This window comes from Coregonus clupeaformis, chromosome 1 (assembly GCF_020615455.1).
Source record: "Coregonus clupeaformis isolate EN_2021a chromosome 1, ASM2061545v1, whole genome shotgun sequence".
In the NCBI taxonomy this organism is placed as follows: Eukaryota; Metazoa; Chordata; class Actinopteri; order Salmoniformes; family Salmonidae; genus Coregonus; species Coregonus clupeaformis.
The window spans coordinates 45,419,328-45,439,841 of NC_059192.1; the positions used below are offsets into that span (position 1 = coordinate 45,419,328).

Here is a 20,514-nt window from a genome sequence, read left to right on the forward strand (position 1 = left end):
TTCAATTCCTTTTTTAAGACATAAAAAAGCAACCGACTAGAGGAGACCGAGGCACAAACACTTTCAGTCTTTCACTTATTTATGAAAATATTATTTGAGTTACAGTAGATTAAGAATATTTTTATACAAACATACATATATATCTCAGCTACCATTACACACTGTAACTATGTTTCTAGGACATACCAGTCTTTTACAATTTAACCGAAAGCGGTGGAAGTAGGCGGGGCTAATTGTAACATGCTGCAGGGTTAAATGTAACACTGTCTTCAATGGTAAAAATGAGGGGTAATTGAAAAATGTTCTGATTTGAAACTGATTTTTGGATGAAAATACACTACATTGTCCAAAAATATTTTCATATCTTTTAGGCATGTCATACTGACCTAAAGCGGAGTAGCCAAAATGTATATATTTTATGAATTTGACTTTTTAAATGTTTAAGGTATTATCTTAGTTGTACTGGCAAACTTAATGTAAATAAGTTATATTCTATATCATTATGTTAATGTGTCTAAATACCATATAAATTACCCTGTTCATTTTAGGTAAGGGGTTAATTGTAACAAATGTTACAATTTACCCCCATTATAAATCTGGGTCTTCTGAGAAAATACAACAATTATTGTCATGATCTATACCAATCAAAAGGCCTTCTTCTTACTGATAAAAAGTATATACGATTAGATACATGGGGAATGTTCCACAGGTCAATAATCAAAAAAGAGAGACAAATAATATTTAGAAATTAGTAAATAAAACAAAAATATTATGGATTTAAGCAAAACTTCCTAGGCATGTAGATACACTAACCAAGCATTAGCACATTGAATAACAGCTTTCTAGGTGGTTTCTAATGTGAGTTATTTGGTTGTTACTTTATGGCAAGTGTTATTTTGTGCCCCAGTCTCCCCTACCATAGTGACCCATGTATCTTTGTTCCGGCTCAGAACTCACCTGTGTCCACTGCTGAGGGCTGTCCCCCCAAACTCCTCAATGCCACTGCTTCATGAATTATTAAATGCATGCCAATAATGAATAGATAGACAACAGTGGACTGAAAAACAAAGGCAACCTCTGGGTGTTTAATTAGCAGTGGGTGTTGCTCTGCATTTCTGATCAGGCCATGGTAATGGACACCTGGGGGCTGAGGACCCGCTCTTCGGAAGGGGGCGTTGCGTTGGTCAGCTTCCAGGCAGTCCAATCAATCACGTTGCCTGTTGACTGGATGTTTGTGGAAGCTGGCCTTATTAATTATCAGCTCGTTTGGAGCGGTGGGGGTGGCAGGAGCTCCTCTGCAATCAATGCAAACTGTCACTCCGCGAGAATTCCCACGGAAGGCGATTAAGATTAATCGGACTGGGCTGACATGATGAGTCTTTCCCCTCCGAACACAACAGGACAAGTGGGAAAGCTCCTGGGATAGAGTGTGGAAGGTGGTGGATCTTGTCTTTATAGATAGATACAGTGGGGGAAAAAAGTATTTAGTCAGCCACCAATTGTGCAAGTTCTCCCACTTAAAAAGATGAGAGAGGCCTGTAATTTTCATCATAGGTACACGTCAACTATGACAGACAAATTGAGGAAAGAAAATCCAGAAAATCACATTGTAGGATTTTTAATGAATTTATTTGCAAATTATGGAGGAAAATAAGTATTTGGTCACCTACAAACAAGCAAGATTTCTGGCTCTCACAGACCTGTAACTTCTTCTTTAAGAGGCTTCTCTGTCCTCCACTCGTTACCTGTATTATTGGCACCTGTTTGAACTTGTTATCAGTATAAAAGACACCTGTCCACAACCTCAAACAGTCACACTCCAAACTCCACTTCTGGCCAAGACCAAAGAGCTGTCAAAGGACACCAGAAACAAAATTGTAGACCTGCACCAGGCTGGGAAGACTGAATCTGCAATAGGTAAGCAGCTTGGTTTGAAGAAATCAACTGTGGGAGCAATTATTAGGAAATGGAAGACATACAAGACCACTGATAATCTCCCTCGATCTGGGGCTCCACGCAAGATCTCACCCCATGGGGTCAAAATTATCACAAGAACGGTGACCAAAAATCCCAGAACCACACGGTGAATGACCTGCAGAGAGCTGGGACCAAAGTAACAAAGCCTACCATCAGTAACACACTACGCCGCCAGGGACTCAAATCCTGCAGTGCCAGATGTGTCCCCCTGCTTAAGCCAGTACATGTCCAGGCCCGTCTGAAGTTTGCTAGAGTGCATTTGGATGATCCAGAAGAGGATTGGGAGAATGTCATATGGTCAGATGAAACCAAAATAGAACTTTTTGTTAAAAACTCAACTCGTCGTGTTTGGAGGACAAAGAATGCTGAGTTGCATCCAAAGAACACCATACCTACTGTGAAGCATGGGGGTGGAAACATCATGCTTTGGGGCTGTTTTTCTGCAAAGGGACCATCCGACTGATCCGTGTAAAGGAAAGAATGAATGGGGCCATGTATCGTGAGATTTTGAGTGAAAACCTCCTTCCATCAGCAAGGGCATTGAAGATGAAACATGGCTGGGTCTTTCAGCATGACAATGATCCCAAACACACCGCCCGGGCAACGAAGGAGTGGCTTCGTAAGAAGCATTTCAAGGTCCTGGAGTGGCCTAGCCAGTCTCCAGATCTCAACCCCATAGAAAATCTTTGGAGGGAGTTGAAAGTCTGTGTTGCCCAGCGACAGCCCCAAAACATCACTGCTCTAGAGGGGATCTGCATGGAGGAATGGGCCAAAATACCAGCAACAGTGTGTGAAAACCTTGTGAAGACTTACAGAAAACATTTGACCTGTGTCATTGCCAACAAAGGGTATATAACAAAGTATTGAGAAACTTTAGTTATTGACCAAATACTTATTTTCCACCATAATTTGCAAATAAATTCATAAAAAATCCTACAATGTGATTTTCTGGATATTTTTTTCTCATTTTGTCTGTCATAGTTGACGTGTACCTATGATGAAAATTACAGGCCTCTCTCATCTTTTTAAGTGGGAGAACTTGCCCAATTGGTGGCTGACTAAATACTTTTTTCCCCCCACTGTAATCCATATCACTGTTTCCACTGGTGTATTAGAGTTAAAGAGGCTATAAAGAACTTTTGCCACTGGGGGTGCTCGAGTCAAAAGGGGTCCCTTAAAGGAGCAGTGCAGTCCAAAACGTGATTTAATTTTTTTTTAATGATACTGTATTTCCACACGATAAGGTCGAAATAACACTGAAATTGTGAAAATTATGATAATGCCCTTTTTGTGTAAGAGTTGTTTGAAAAAAATGCCTTGAATTTCAGCTCGTTCAGGTGGGATGGAGTTTTTAGCCCAGATCATGACATCACAATCTGATCTGATTATTCTGACCGATGACCAGTCATCTTTTATTTGCATATATAGCCTCCTACTTTATCCGCCAATCAGGGCTGTGTATGCAAATATATTTACATTTGTATCAAAACACCCATACGATCAGACGGAGCATTTCAATGGCAAAAGGAGGCTCAGGGAAATACATTATTAAATATATTTGGAGTTATTTTCATTAAAACAAACAAAGTGATTTATTAGACATACAGTGATGATTAATTTTTTTTATATTGTCAGACAAATACAGACAGAAATATTGTCCAGAAATTACATCATTAGCAGATCTATAAATTGTCCCCCCTGGATTAATATCAACAACCTATTAATAAGCCTAAGTAGCAGACATCAGCAAAACATGAATAAGCCAATACACATAGAAACATAGGCAAGCCATATACACAGGCAGATGTAATGACTCCGTCTCAGTAGTAAAGCACTCTTACCTACATGAATAATGCTGATGGCTTCAGGGGGTAGGGGAGACCTAGATACCGGCGCCCTCACACACAGACAAGCTTCCAAATTAAGTGTAACCAAAGTCAGTTTCATGTCATTAAAGCAAACCTCTTAGAGAGCACCGGAGGTCTATAGAATATACAGTACACAGGGAATGCATACTTGCTGTACAGAATATACCATACAGGATTGCATGGCAGGAATTAACGAGGAAACAACATTTAAAATGCACTGTCTTGAGTGATATGTATAGGATCTGTATAGAAGTAGGAAATCCAGATTTTAAGAAGATAACCAATTGTAATTGATCAAACACCACAGCATATTTGAGGTTTAATGCAAACTATAAATATGGTTAGATGGGTAAACATCTCTTCATATAACCCCATCTTTAGTCACACTCAGTCGCCCCGTAGCACTCACCTCTGTCATCATGAAGTGCTTTAAGAGACTAGTCAAGGATCATATCACCTCTACCTTACCTGTCACCCTAGACCCACTTCAATTTGCTTACCGCCCCAATAGATCCCCAGACGATGCAATCGCCATCACACTGCCCTATCACATCTGGACAAGAGGAATACCTATGTAAGAATGCTGTTCATTGACTATAGCTCAGCATTCAACAACATAGTACCCTCCAAGCTCATCATTAAGCTTGAGGCCCTGGGTCTGAACCCTGCCCTGTGCAACTGGGTCCTGGACTTCCTGACGGGCCGTCCCCAGTTGGTGAAGGTAGGAAATAACATCTCCACTTCGCTGATCCCAAACACTGGGGCCCCACAAGGGTGCGTGCTCAGCCCCCTCCTGTACTCCCTGTTCACCCATGACTGTGTGGCCAAGCACGCCTCCAACTCAATCATCAAGTTTGCAGACGATACAACAGTAGTAGGCTTGATTACCAACAATGACGAGACCACCTACAGGGAGGAGGTGAGGGCTCTGGGAGTGTTGTGCCAGGAAAATAACCTCTCACTCAACATCAACAAAATAAAGGAGATGATCGTGGACTTCAGGAAACAGCAGAGGGTGCACTCCCCTATCCACATCCACGGGACCGCTGTGGAGAAGGTGGAAAGCTTCAAGTTCCTTGGCGTACACATCACTGACAAACTGAAATGGTCCACCCACGCAGACAGTGTGGTGAAGAAGGCGCAACAGAGCCTCTTCAACCTCAGGAGGCTAAATAAATTTGGCTTGGCACCTGAAACCCCCACAAACTTTTACAGATGCACAATTGAGAGCATCCTGTCAGGCTGTATCACCACCTGGTACGGCAACTGCACCGCCCGCAACCGCAGGGCTCTCCAGAGGGTGGTGCGGTCTGCCGAACGCATTACTGGGGGCAAACTACCCGCCCTCCAGGACACCTACAGCACCCGATGTCACAGGAAGGCCAAAAAGATCATCAAGGACATCAACCACCCGAGCCACTGCCTGTTCACCCCGCTATCATCCAGAAGGCGAGGTCAGTATAGGTGCATCAAAGCTGGGACCGAGAGACGGAAAAACAGCTTCTATCTCAAGGCCATCAGACTGTTAAATAGCCATCACTAGCACATTAGAGGCTGCTGCTGCCTATTGAAATCACTGGCCACTTTAAGAAATGGAACACTAGTCACTTTAATAATGTTTACATATCTTGCATTACGCATTTCATATGCATATACTGTATTCTATAATATTCTACTGTATCTTAGTCCATACCGCTCTGTCATTGCTTGTACATATATGTATATATTCTTAATTCCATTCCTTACTTAGATTTGTGTGTATTGGGTATATGTTGTGCAATTGTTAGATATTACTTGTTAGATACAGTGGGGAAAAAAAGTATTTAGTCAGCCACCAATTGTGCAAGTTCTCCCACTTAAAAAGATGAGAGAGGCCTGTAATTTTCATCATAGGTACACGTCAACTATGACAGACAAATTGAGAAAAAAAAATCCAGAAAATCCCATTGTAGGATTTTTAATGAATTTATTTGCAAATTATGGTGGAAAATAAGTATTTGGTCACCTACAAACAAGCAAGATTTCTGGCTCTCACAGACCTGTAACTTCTTCTTTAAGAGGCTCCTCTGTCCTCCATTCGTTACCTGTATTAATGGCACCTGTTTGAACTTATTATCAGTATAAAAGACACCTGTCCACAACCTCAAACAGTCACACTCCAAACTTCACAATGGCCAAGACCAAAGAGCTGTCAAAGGACACCAAAAACAAAATTGTAGACCTGCACCCGGCTGGGAAGACTGAATCTGCAATAGGTAAGCAGCTTGGTTTGAAGAAATCAACTGTGGGAGCAATTATTAGGAAATGGAAGACATACAAGACCACTGATAATCTCCCTCGATCTGGGGCTCCACGCAAGATCTCACCCCGTGGGGTCAAAATGATCACAAGAACGGTGAGCAAAAATCCCAGAACCACACGGGGGACCTAGTGAATGACCTGCAGAGAGCTGGGACCAAAGTAACAAAGCCAACCATCAGTAACACACTACGCCGCCAGGGACTCAAATCCTGCAGTGCCAGACGTGTCCCCCTGCTTAAGCCAGTACATGTCCAGGCCCGTCTGAAGTGCATTTGGATGATCCAGAAGAGGATTGGGAGAATGTCATATGGTCAGATGAAACCAAAATATAACTTTTTGGTAAAAACTCAACTCGTCATGTTTGGAGGACAAAGAATGCTGAGTTGCATCCAAAGAACACCATACCTACTGTGAAGCATGGGGTTGGAAACATCATGCTTTGGGGCTGTTTTTCTGCAAAGGGACCAGGACGACTGATCCGTGTAAAGTAAAGAATGAATGGGGCCATGTATCGTGAGATTTTGAGTGAAAACCTCCTTCCATCAGCAAGGGCATTGAAGATGAAACGTGGCTGGGTCATTCAGCATGACAATGATCCCAAACACACCGCCCGGTCAACGAAGGAGTGGCTAGGTAAGAAGCATTTCAAGGTCCTGGAGTGGCCTAGCCAGTCTCCAGATCTCAACCCCATAGAAAATCTTTGGAGGGAGTTGAAAGTCTGTGTTGCCCAGCGACAGCCCCAAAACATCACTGCTCTAGAGGAGATCTGCATGGAGGAATGGGCCAAAATACCAGCAACAGTGTGTGAAAACCTTGTGAAGACTTACAGAAAACGTTTGACCTGTGTCATTGCCAACAAAGGGTATATAACAAAGTATTGAGAAACTTTTGTTATTGACCAAATACTTATTTTCCACCATCATATGCCAATAAATTCATTAAAAATCCTACAATGTGATTTTCTGGATTTTTTTTTCTCATTTTGTCTGTCATAGTTGACGTGTACCTATGATGAAAATTACAGGCCTCTCTCATCTTTTTAAGTGGGAGAACTTGCACAATTGGTGGCTGACTAAATACTTTTTTTCCCCACTGTATTACTGCACTGTCGGAGCTAGAAGCACAAGCATTTCGCTACACCCGCAATTACATTAGCTAAACACGTGTATGTGACAAATACAATTTGATTTGATTTGATAATACCCTCACATTATCTTGTGAAGGCCTCTCTGCTCTGAGAGGAGAAGTGAGCACTTGAGAGGGACTGGAGTGGAGCTCAGATATGATCATGTTCCTGAGGGCTTAATCTGTTGCATAGACCGATAAGCATCGCTCTGACACTCATGTTAATAAAGGGGCTTTAAAGAGACGCCGGGAGCAATTTAGCAACGCCTACCCTGACACCCCAACACACACATCACAATCACAAATCTTAACAGCACACACTCAGCGGCAATTGCCACTCACAGGGATGTCAGGCCACCACCCACAGGGTGGAGACATTTGCTATGATTTGTAAAGTTTATTATGGGAGAAATATATCTTACAAAGTGACATGTTATACCTACACTGAGTGTACAAAACATTAGAAACTCCATCCTAATATTGCGTTGCACCCTCCTTTGCCCTCAGAACAGCCTCAAATCATTGGGTCATGGACTCTACAAGGTGTCAAAAGCATTCCACAGGGATGCTTGCCTATGTTGACTCCAATGCTTCCCACAGTCGTGTCAAGTTGGCTTGATGTCCTTTGGGTGGTGGACCATTCTTGATACACACGGGAAGCGGTTGAGGGTGTAAAACTCAGCAGCGTCGCAGTTCTTGACACACTCAAACCGGAGCGCCTGGCACCTACTACCATACCAAGTTCAAAGGCACTTAAATATTTTGTCTTGCCCATTCACCCGCTGAATGGCACACATAAACAATCCATGTCTCAATTGTCTCAAGGGTTAAAAATCATTATTTAACCTGTCTCCCCTTCACCTTCACTGATTGAAGTGGATTTAACAAGTGACATCAATAAGGGATCATAGCTTTCACATGGACTCACCTGGTCAGTCTGTCATGGAAAGAGCAGGTGTTCTTAATGTTTTGTACACTCAGTATATGTTTGTGTATTTGATGTATTTTTGTTCAAATGAGGATTGTTTCAGTGCTTAGATCAGGATTCTTCAATTCCGGTCCTGGAGGGCCGAAACACTTCCGTTTTTTATTTCTACCTGGTAGTTAATTGCACTCACCTGGTGTCCCAGGTCTGAATTAGCCCCTGATTAGAAGGAGAGGATGAAAAACAGAGGTGTTTCGGCCCTCCAGGACCGGAATTGAAGAACCCTGGCTTAGATAGTGTGTTTTAAGAATTAAAAGTGAGTGTCTGTGTGTGCATGGGGGGGATATGGGCTCTCTGCCTATATTCTCCAGAGAGCTGGGGGCCTGTGAGGGCCTTCAATAGAGGGAGGATTATGGAAATCAAACCAGAGCGATTAGCTAATGGGTAAGTAATGGTCAGTGTCTGCCTGGGTCAACTGGGCCATGCAAATCAAGTCCTGCTGCATGGGAGAATTAATACCTATGGGAATCAGATCAGCTAGTAGCTATGTGCAGGGCCTGACGCCAGCTTTCACCAGGAGTGGAGAGGAGAGCAATTGAGCAGAGGAGACGTCGCCAGATAGTGCCCTCACTGATGTCAACACTCAGCAAGTGATCCCAATGCCTCGTCTCCACTGAAACACCGACCCACTATCTCTCTCCCTGCTCATCAAATCTCTATTCATTCACTCTCGCTCGTAGGATACAGGAAACAAATGTCATTGTATTCAATCAATAGCAGTTGTTGGTAGGAAAGTTAAAGGGACATTTAAAAAATGTTCAACTTCATATTCATCATCTCCAGCACCACCCCAACATCAACATATGTGAAAATGGCGCGTTTCTATGTCCTTCAATTCAATCGATAGCAGTTGTTGGTAGGAAAGTTAAAGGGACATTTAAACTTTCACATATGCTGGGGTGGTGCTGGAGATGACTAATATTGTGACATTTCCCTTTAAGTATGAGGTTTTGGATGTTTTAAGTGGTTTACATTTGTCTTTGACATTGTATGTTGTGTATTAGGGACATAGCTTAACCCTGATTCAAAATGAGATGAGGCGGGGCAAGGTACACAATTGATAAGGATACTTGACAGGCCTCATCATGAAAGCAATTGAACATACATTAGAGTTTCTTTTTATTGCATGTCAGAGGGTTTTAATTTAGATTTGCTGAAGGCGGTCTAACTCTGTTCCCCCATGCATGGCGTCTCCCCTCTCATTTTCATACTCACCCACTCGACGCGACCATTCATCAGGACCTGGGCAGAGGACACTTGCCTGCCTGCTCACAAATGCATGGAGCAGGCAATAAAATGTACCTTGTGGCAATTGTTTTACCACACATTTGATGGCCGGGTGTCAGCTCATACGTTACGGGCCGGAAATAAAATAAAGCTCCGATGTGCAAAGAATTATGACTGAGGGCCATCAATAAAGCATGGCTAATGCCAGATTATGGAGTCAAGACCAGATCAATCAATGACAGAGTGGATGGGGACAGAGCAACTTCCTAGGCCTGTTCATTTGGGTTGGGGAAATATACAGACCACAACCTGGCAACGCCGTATAAGACTATAATTTGCTGGTAGAGGAGTAGAGATGGCCAGATATATTTACAGTCCGGCACACCAACATCCCTGACCCAGCCCTGGGGTGGGAGAGAAGGGGGAGTCAGGGTGTTGGAAGAGGAGGGAGGTGGATGTTTATTTGCTCTCAACACATCCTAAGCGATCAATATTTTTAATTTGGGTCCGAGTTATTATTTTTCACATCACTGCGCTGGGGAGCTGAGTAAAGTGGCTCATATTTTAGCGCTAAAAAGATCGATATGACAGGCTCACCTTCACTCTGCCCCTCGCCGGCTGGGGTCCGCACATCATAATGTATGGTGGCAAGGTGCACCTGGCCGCTGCATGCTGGAATCACATCATCATTTGTGCTGGCGATCCCCCCACACACACACCCCTCACCCCCACCCCACAGACAGACCTGATTTACTGCCCGCCCAGGTCCTGCCTGCAGCCCCCACTAAACCAATCCCACCACACACAAACACTTTATCAGAGCTCTGTTTATGAGGGTGAAGGGGACGGACGGTGTGTGTGGGTACGTGTGCTTGAATGTGTGCGTGTCAGATTCTCATTTTTGTGTTGGTCCAGTGGTGGGCATAGGCTGAGTTCTGTAGATTAGGCTCCTTGTAATAAATGCATACATTTTTCGGCATCTCCTTTCAATCCATTCATTATATACACATCTTCAACCTACATTTTTCCAGGGAGGCACAGCCTGCTTTCTCTCCCTCATAATTCACTTCTGATGGCAGATTCATTGATTGTTGCTCAACACGTCCTGAGTGTGTGTGTTGTGTGTGTGTGTGTACGTGAGTGAGGGTGTGTGTATGCGCTTACTTGCATGCCCTGAGTGCATGACTGATGGTGAGGGAGAGTTATGGCCCAACAATGATGACATCTACTCCATTCAAATTGCCTCGCCTGCACAGTACTTCTCACCATATTGAAATAAGAGGCCAGAGATTTAGTTTGCCATTTTTAACCTGCGTATCCTCACGATGCCATCTCCCAGCCCATGAGGGTGGAGGGGTTTGTGTTTAGGTGGGGGTTGGTCCTCCTTGTTGAACCTGTGTGTGTAAACTAGCGTAGCAACCACCCTGTCGTTCTCTCGCTCTGTAAATGCAGAGCAGGGGTTGCTTAAGGGGTAAAGGATGAAACAATCCCCCATCATCTGGCATTAAAGGGGGAGGGGAGATGGTGGTGCATCATGAAAATAGGTGATGAGCACAACGCAAGTGAACACACACACACACACACACACACACAGGCCCAGGCTCTATCACCGCAGTGGGCCATTAAGTGTTCATAAATACCTGGGTGCTGTGCTGGGTGCAGTTTTGATGATTACATTACTGTGGCCTGCTGGAGGCAGGAATTAAAGCTTCAATGTGTAGCTTTTTGGGCGACCCGACCAAATTCACATAGAAATGTGAGTTATAGATCTGTCATTCTCATTGAAAGCAAGTCTAAGAAGTGGAAGATATGTTCTATGTGCACTATTTCTATGCTTCCCGTTGTTACGTTTTTGTGTTCTTTTTACTTTCGGTTTTGTACACCAGCTTCAAACAGCTGAAAATACAATATGATTGGTTATGGAAAATATATTTCACAGCGGTTTAGATGGTACAATGATTCTCTACACAATGACTGCTTGTTTTGCCACATAAACTGAAATTAGACAAACTATTAGAATTTTAGCAACCAGGAAATGGCGGAGCAATTTCTGCATATTGCACCTTTAAGGTCTCACCTCTGGAGCAGTCTGGGGTGCTGCTGGCAGTTTCTGAGATGCCTCTAAATGGGGCCCAGCCCTCAGCATCTATTCCCTCATCCCAACCACGGAGATAGATCTGAGCTACTCAGGAGGCACCATTAGGTTTGAGGAGAAAAGAGCTGGGAAATAATCATGTAAACTGACTAAACAAGTTTCAAAGTAGGCTAAACTCTGATAGGAAGAAAATAAAACATTTGATTGAACTTTCTAATTTGAAAGCTTAGGAATGCATACCTTCCTTTGAGTCTGTATGTGGGTCTCATTGTGTATACAGAACGTAGCTGCATGTACGTGTGTGTGTGTGCTTGTGCGTGTGTGTGTGTGCTTGTGCGTGTGTGTGTGCTTGTGCGTGTGTGTGTGCTTGTGCGTGTGTGCACACAGTACAGACAGAGCTAACTGGATAGACGGAACGGGGAGCTGATGGGAGTGCACCCAGTGTCTCTCAGGGTGACAACACTCTCTAGTCTCCACACCAAAGGATACCACAGGGGAAATCCAATCAAAACATCCAGTGGAGCTGTCAAAGATAGCACCCAGCACAAATAGCAGCTAAACAGATTAAGCCAATGTGACGGCTGGGTTGAGAACGGACACGGACGCAAAAACGGAGTGAGATTCCTGTCAGAGCAAAGAGCCTGATTTGTCCTCTGGCCTCTCACTCCTGTCCTGTGGACCAGAGCAGGGAAGGACGCCTTTAATTTAACACTAAAATGCTCCAGAACAACTGAGGGCTGTGTAAGGGGTGTGTGTGTTGGTGTGTGTGTGTGTGTGTGTTCATTTGTATGTCACTCGTAGCCATTGACTCAATGCAGAAGGTGTGTGTGTTTGTAATAAATACTGTTATACTTTTTTCATAATTCTGCTATGAAGCATAGAAAAACAGAGTGAGTGCTGTGACAGAAACTGTAAGGGCGGTGTGTGTCTGCCTACTCACACACACTCAGTCTGTGAGGAACGCTAGCCTAGGTAATAAAGGCAAGGCATTAGTGAACATCATTCCACATGACACCCCAGCAGCCCAAAGGGCCGCGCCCGTGATAAATATTAATGGCCTGGAACAAGTGGATTGGGAGTTGAGTTATCAGGGCGGGCTTTCCTAATTGACATTTTACCTGCTGTATACCTTAACAGCCCCGTAAAACACCAGGCCTCAGCCATAGGAGGATGTGTCACTCAAGACGGCCCCCCCACCCCCACCCCACTCCATCACTGCACAGCACACACACACACCCTCCCTCTGGGAGAGATGTGGAGGTTAGGCTGGCCTGCTTCCAACACGGGCTCGGTTCCTGATTGACAGACTTGCTCTGGTATGGAGTTAGGACCACCGTGTGCTAAGATACACTGGTAACCCACAAGTGTCCTCATGTTGGACATAAAACGTAGTCCAGGTTATCACACAGGGGAAAACAATCTAAATAAAAACCCTACCCTCAAAACCAGCTTCCTCTTTGACAGTTTTAGCCTGTCGACATATTAGTCTCTTTACAATCAAAAGAATCAGCCAGTGCTTCCTTGGTAAATTAAGAGGTGTGCTCAAATTACCCAAACACACACCTCGCTGACACAGCTCAAACACACTCAGCCGTGTGCTTCATTAGGCATGGTGAGGCTGCGCTGGCTGTGGCGCGAGGGAAGCATATGGCACCGCCACCCATCCACCGTATCTGACAGAGACAGACAGGTAGAGTAAACACTCCCTCAGGCCGTTACCATACACTTTCACTACATTATAGCACATCCGCTTGCTGCCACACTCACATATATATTCCAAAGGAAAACACACACAGGCTGCCATTACTGGTAGGCTCAGGGAGCCACACCGGGGTTGCCACTTACATTATCTGGAAATTGACAGGCAGAGCAGACAACAAACAATTACCCACAAGCAGAAATCGAAATTTAAGAAAACAAATATGAGTGATGTCATCCGGGCTAAATGGCAAGCCCTATGTGAAGCGCACAGGAGAGAGTCTGTTATCCTTGCTGTCGCCCCGATTTGAATATCTCTAAACATATTTATTCTTATAAACTTATTCAAGATATGAGAGTCTAAAAAGGACCCTACACAGCACACCGAATGTTGATCTGCCGTTCGTCTGCCGATCGTTCAGCAGGCTGTGTTTGAGGGACCACCCGCTGGTGGATGTCTGACTGCCAACATTTTCGTGCGATTCAACATGTAAAATCGGTTTGCACCTGGTTCGCAAATTACAACCCGGCACTCTGTTCAGAAGTACTAAGTACTCTCGGCCGGCAAACGCTACTGGCGTGTCGGAGCCTTAAATAAACTTCAAATATCAAAACAAGTGGATATAATCGTCATCACCTAACCGAAATGGCAGTTAATTATTTTAGCAATAGGGCAAACGCTTCCAATACGTTCATAATAGGTTTATGAAAAGAGCATTTCTGACTGGTGGTGGTGGTGTGATTTACGACTGTTTGCTGTTACCGCTGTTAGAGCAGTGTACCGTGGTAATAATACCTCCTAGAAGGATAGAAAGGAAAACATGGCTACACTGATTGTTAGCAGGGTCCTTAAACCACATCTATTCCCCATCTCTTTATGGGCTCCAGAGCCAGTGAATTAACCATCACCCCCATTCTTAACTTCTTCCAAATGTACTGTTGGGAGTACAATGTTATCAGCATTAAATGTGTGTGTGTGTCCAAAGGGGGGGCATGGTGTCTGGATGTTGAAGATGAAACTTTCAACTGGTATCATCAACACTGAGTATCTGGCTCCACCAAGAGGCCATGCAATGCAACTGACGTGTGGTTGTGCATGATCTTGAGCGACCAGGCCATAAAATTAACCGAGCAACAATTTGGCCCAAGCGTTGCACATCTTTGTGATAATTATGACAATGTGCTAAATATGACTTGTAGTCCATCAGACTTGCTGTAATATAAATGGCGAACTATACAAATGATAGGCTATTATGTAAGCAGACTAATATGAGGGTGAAAAAGTCAAAAATGTCCTGCAAAATAGAAGCCACAACCAAGCTGATAACACCAACTATGGCTGCTTTGCATCCGACCGCAAGGCGCTACAGAGGGATACGCCGCAGTACATCTCTGAGGCCAAGCTCCCAGCCATCCAGGACCTCTATGCCAGGCGGTGTCAGTGGAAGGCCCTAAAGATTGTCAGACTCCAGCCACCCAAGTCATAGACTGTTCTCTCTGCTACCACACGGCAAGCGCTCCCGATGCACCAAGTCTGGAACCAACAGGACCCTGAAGAGCTTCTTCCCCCAAGCTATAAGACTGCTAAATAGTTAACCAAATAGCTGCCCGGAATATCTGCATTTACCCTTTTTGCACTTTCTCTTTTGACTCATCACATACGCTGCTGCTACTGTTTATTATCTATCCTGTTGCCTATTCACTTTATCCCTACCTATATGTACTTATCTACCTCAATTACCTCTTACCCCTGCACATCGGCTCGGTACTGGTACCCCGTGTATATAGCCAAGCTATAGTTACTCATTGTGTATTTATTTATTGTGTTATAATTTTTTTGAATATTTGTACATTTTTCTCTCTGCATTGTTGGGAAGGGCCCGTAAGTAAGCATTTCACCATTAGTCTACACCTGTTGTTTATGAAGCATGTGACAAATAACATTTCATAACACTTGAAAGGTTGCAGCTGGTTTTTAGATCCACAAAACATTCCATACCATCTAGCACCGCCTTGTGGTGGTCTACCATTATTGCACATTCCAATAAAATGCTGGGGTCCACAAAGCTGAGGAAAATGAGTCTGTGAGGGTTGAAGTCCCTGAAATAATTACTTGATTGAATTTCTTAATTAACTTCTTACTAGCATCTGAGCTTCAGCTTACATTTTTCCTCGGACATCTTATCTAATGTAATAATAATAATAATTATTATCTAATGTCACTGATGTGGGTAGAGCATTCTGATGGAAATGGCTGCTGTGCAACACCCAGGTGAATACAGCCCGTCTGTTGTGAGTCAAGATCTCCTGAGATCTAAAGGAAGAGAACCACTTAGCGAGGGCAAATGGACCAGCCGCACTTACTGTGAAATGCTCCTGGGATTTGTAGTTCTCGTCGAGGTAGACACGGACTCTGTTGTACTCCTTCATGGCATCGCTGGACAGCAGCTCTCTAGAAGAGAGAGGACACACATCACAATATGAAAATAAAGTTATTTCATGCTAGTTGTTCGGGTAGATTTCCAGTCATTGCGCTAACGTTAGTTAGCAATGGCGCACAAAACTACCTTTAACTTCCTTCAAATGACACGCAGAGACAAAATCTCACACTATCCCTTAAAGGAGAAGAGATGAGGAACAGGAGATTGTGAGAGTATTGGGATATTCTGCTAAATCTGTTGAGGCCTCATAGACAGTCTCTTCTGCTTATCTATATCCCCTGCTAATAAATGCACAACAGGACACCCTAAATTGGTTGAAAGAGGTTCATCAAGAGAGCACTTGATAGCATCTTTACGAATCCCCATTGACATAAAACATGATGTTATTCAAATCAAATCAAATGTTATTTGCCACATGCGCCACATACAACAGGTATAGTCCTTACAGTGAAATGCTTACTTACAAGCCCTTAACCAACAATACAGTTTTAAGAAAAAACAGTGTTAAGTAAAAAATAGATAAGTAAAGAATAAAAATAACAAATAATTAAAGAGCAGCAGTAAAATAAAATTACAGTAGGGAGGCTATATACAGGAGGTACCGGTACAGAGTCAATGTGCAGGGGCACCGGTTAGTTGAGGTAATATGTACATGTGGGTGGAGTTAAAGTGACTATGCATAGATAATTCCATCCTATGAATAAACAAGAAAGACCACATAAACAAGCCCTGCAAAAAGGTTTATTCAATTCATGGTAATCTAGTACATCCGTTTAATTATATGAAAGTCATAACCTTCTGACCTTTTTTGGAAAAAAATGAAACCAAAAATGAAACCAAATAAGTCGTCACCAGAAGGTGGAGTTGTTCACTCATTTTCACAGAGTTTTGGGTCATAGTTTTCTGTGGACCAAGGCTGTGGGTGATTCCTTGACAGAAAAATACCCCCTAATCATCACTAAAGTCAGCTATGAACACTAGAGTTGGCTGCACCTCTTCAGTGAAGGGCAATTTCAAGTGGGACCATCAAGTGTGAGGTTGTGAGGCCACTTACTTGACAAAACAATCTACGTGTGACATGGATGCTTCGTAGTTCTTCCCGCCCACCTCTTGACAGTGCACTGCAATGAAGTGGGGCTTGTGTGATTGGACCGTCTGCAAAGGAGAAGAAGAGAACCAGGCATAGAGTTAACAACTTGATGGTTTCAGTATGAAAAAGGTCATTTCATTTAGGTCATAATCATTCACAACACAAGGAACTTCTCACCCAAATTATATATCATTCTGAACTTAGGTTTGCTAACAGAAATGATACTGCCTTCTTCAAGAGAGCACTGTTCTCTAACGATTTCAGATTCCCACAAATAGCTGAATTAAAGGATGTTAAAGTCACAACCAGGCAACAAACCTAACCAAAAACCACAAAGCACCCATTTACTGCACATTGAAACCCTATAATAAAGGTCTGGTGGTTTTGGAGTTGGACAGAAACTGGGTAAAACCCAAGACTGGGGGACAAACGACTAGCAGAGGCCAAGATACTTTACAGCCAACAGGGAAAACCATCCCAGCTACTGTACAGTACAGTGTCAGACAGAAGACTTGTAGCTTGCTTGTTCCAATGCATCACCACAGATATTTCTGGGGCTCTGTGTGCAGGGTGTGACAGACAACGTCGGGAGTTAGAGACGTCTCACTAGATCAATAACGAGTCTCTCACCATTGGGAAATGTTATCATTAAGTCAGAATCCGGGAAACACTACAGAAAATACATGTTACAGAACATAGCCCTGTCATAAAATATACGGTACATGAATGAAGAGATGTTGGCGATCTACACTGATAAACACCTTGTCCCAGATCTGTTGGGGCTGTCTAGGCAATATCTATAGTCATTGGCAAACAGCAAAAACAGATCTGGGATCAGGCTAACAAATACCTGGTCAGAGAAGGAGAGCACTCAGAGCAGAGAGAGACGTTACACAGTCATTTCCACTCCAGTCATATGACCTCTTCCATGTTCCCCCCCCTGTCCCCTAACACTAAGAGGTGTTTGTGAGTGCACTGCCAGCAAGCCCAGAGTGTTCAGGGGTGCCGACCCGTGACAGAAAATCCATTGCTGAGTGAATTACAGCCCTCAGAGGCACTCACAGGGTCGAGCTATGGATGGTGGGCAGGCCATAGATCACCGTCACCCAGGATATGTGGCCCCCCGGGGGGGAGGGGGTGTTAAGCCTGGGACAACTCCAGGCCTGGGGGCCTACTCTGCCCCTACTTCACTCCCCCACCTGCATTATTCTCACTAAATGCAAAATCTAATAAAAGTAATGTATGGCAATAACACTATGGATTTTCCATCAAGCTATGGCTTGTCACTTAGCTGGATGACCCAGAGACTGGGCACCTAAGAACCAGGGTTCTCAAACTTAGAAAGATTAGTGGACCTATCAGCTCCCACTGAAAAGGTCAGACTCTCAAGGAGCTTTAGCTAGTTAAGCTGTGGGCATGTGAGAGGGAGAATGCTGGACTGTGTGTGTATTTTGTGTTTGCGTGTTTGTATCTGTCCAGCCGTGGGTTTTCTGTTTGTTCTTCCAGCTCTAGTTTACCATGCAGACTCATAATCCTGAAGCCTAATTTAATCCTACTACTTTAATCAGAAATGCTACTGATACAAGGTCGAACAAGAACAACTATCCAAGTCTCCTCCATCTTTCTGAAGGCCAACGAAACAACCCATTCTAGATACCCTCAGCGGCACTTTTTGATCTATCGGTTCATTTTGATTTCAGACTAAGAGTTATAGTTGACAGATTGATTTTCAATATGAGGGCAATAAAACACTGTGTACAGTCGTGTAAGCCTTAAAGGGATAGTTCACCAAAATTACAAAATGACACATTGGTTTACTTACCCTGCAAGCAGTCTATGGAAAAGGTATGACAGCAATTCATGCTTTAGGTTAAGTTTCCCTGGCACGGTTTCCCCATGCTAATGTTTTGGCATTTGTGGCACAAATCTCATTCAAGTCATGGGACCGATATTATCATTTTTCGCACGATGTCCAAATCATCCAAAAGTATTTAAAATGTATTTTGAAGCTCAACAAAGTCAATTATAGATCATTTGAACATTATGCGCGAGAAATTCAAATATTGGTCCCATGACTTGAAAGGGATTTGCGCCAAATGCTAAAACGTTAGCAGGTGGAAATAGTGCCAGGGAAACTAAACCAAAGCATGGATTGCATACCTTGTCCATAGACTGCTTAAAGGGTAAGGAAACCAATATGTAATTTGGGTGAACTATCCCTTTAAGAGCAGTAAAGATCTATCAGAGTCAGACAGTTGCTATACAGTGAAGCTTTTAGACCACACAGTCTCAATCCATCCTGATTCCTAGGAGGTTCCCTTAATAATGGCAATAACATATCACCATCAACTAATATTGCTACCGTGGAAGATAAGGCGCTTGATTTATTTGACGGCCAAACAATGTAATATATGCCATTACCATTGAGCATAATATAAAATAATCATTAGGCTTAGTCCATAATTCTGGTTCTCAGTTTGGAAACATTTTCCATTTCAACCAATACCTAACTGGAACAACACTCATCATTTATCTCCACCAGTACAAATCCATTTATAGTAGCCTACATCTAAACGCATGCCGATTCACACTATCGGGCTGAACGAAGCATAATTTGTTGGGTCTGATATTTTCTTTTCACGTTACTCTTTTCAGCCCAGTACAGCTTGGCTAGGTGGCTTGGCACAGTTTGGCTTAGTAGTGTAAAAAGGGTATTAGATCCACAAAACTTTTGTGACCACTGGCTCAACATCAAGCACATCACGTCCACAGCTATCCTAAATTGGCTGCTATCAGACCAAGTTGTCCAATGTGTGTCGTCACAGGAGCCTGGGTTCTGAGCTGCAGACTGCAGTGAGGAGAGACGTGCCTCGTGCCATGGTTGTGTGATGAGCCTCCTATCCCCTGGAGATGCCTGCCTGATGCCTGGATATGGATGTAGGAGGGACACTGGCTGGAATGAGTCAGTGTTACTGTTCCTGTAGCTACTGTATGAATAGTAGTCAACACACCTACTGGGTAAAGCCGACTCACACTCACACTATGGTTGGTGTTAAACTATTTAACAGCTGTTTAAATACAGTATGAGTCACTTCGTAATGCAGCAGAATGGACAAAATCTGCACTGCTTTAATGCTGCCTTTCCATGGCCATAGTAACATCTATTTACATTATCATAAACGTAGATGACTGTCATCACCATCACTCTCGTCATCATTCTCTCTCATTGGAGTGAGAGTGACTGAAGAGTAAAGCGCTTTGAGTGTCTGGATAAACAGACACATCCTATCAATTATATACAGTTGAAGTCGGAAGTTTACATACACCTTAGCCAAATACATTTAAACAAAGTTTTTCACAATTCCTGACATTTAATCCTAGTAAAAATTATTTAGGATCACCACTTTATTTTAAGAATATGAAATGTCAGAATAATAGTAGAGAGAATGATTTATTTCAGCTTTTATTTATTTCATCACATTCCCAGTGGGTCAGAAGTTTACATACACTCAATTAGTATTTGGTAGCATTGCCTTTAAATTGTTTAACTTGGGTCAAACGTTTCGGGTAGCCTTCCACAAGCTTCCCACAATAAGTTGGGTGAATTTTGGCCCATTCCTCCTGACAGAGCTGGTGTAACTGAGTCAGGTTTGTAGGCCTCCTTGCTCGCACACACTTTTACAGTTCTGCCCACAAATTTTCCATAG

General features: G+C 43.3%; 1 protein-coding gene across 2 annotated transcripts in view; it reads right to left on the reverse strand.

Annotated features, from left to right (window-relative positions):
- LOC121569244 (inositol polyphosphate-5-phosphatase A-like) overlaps nt 1–20,514 on the reverse strand; it is a 233,116-nt gene that overhangs the window by 98,918 nt on the left and 113,684 nt on the right. For both annotated transcript variants that reach the window (XM_041880055.2, XM_041880046.2), the window contains exons 3-4: nt 16,772–16,872; nt 15,641–15,728 (exon numbers count right to left, since the gene is read on the reverse strand). In XM_041880055.2, the coding sequence (XP_041735989.1) occupies nt 15,641–15,728; nt 16,772–16,872 (189 nt within the window). The remainder of the gene's footprint in view (nt 1–15,640; nt 15,729–16,771; nt 16,873–20,514) is intronic.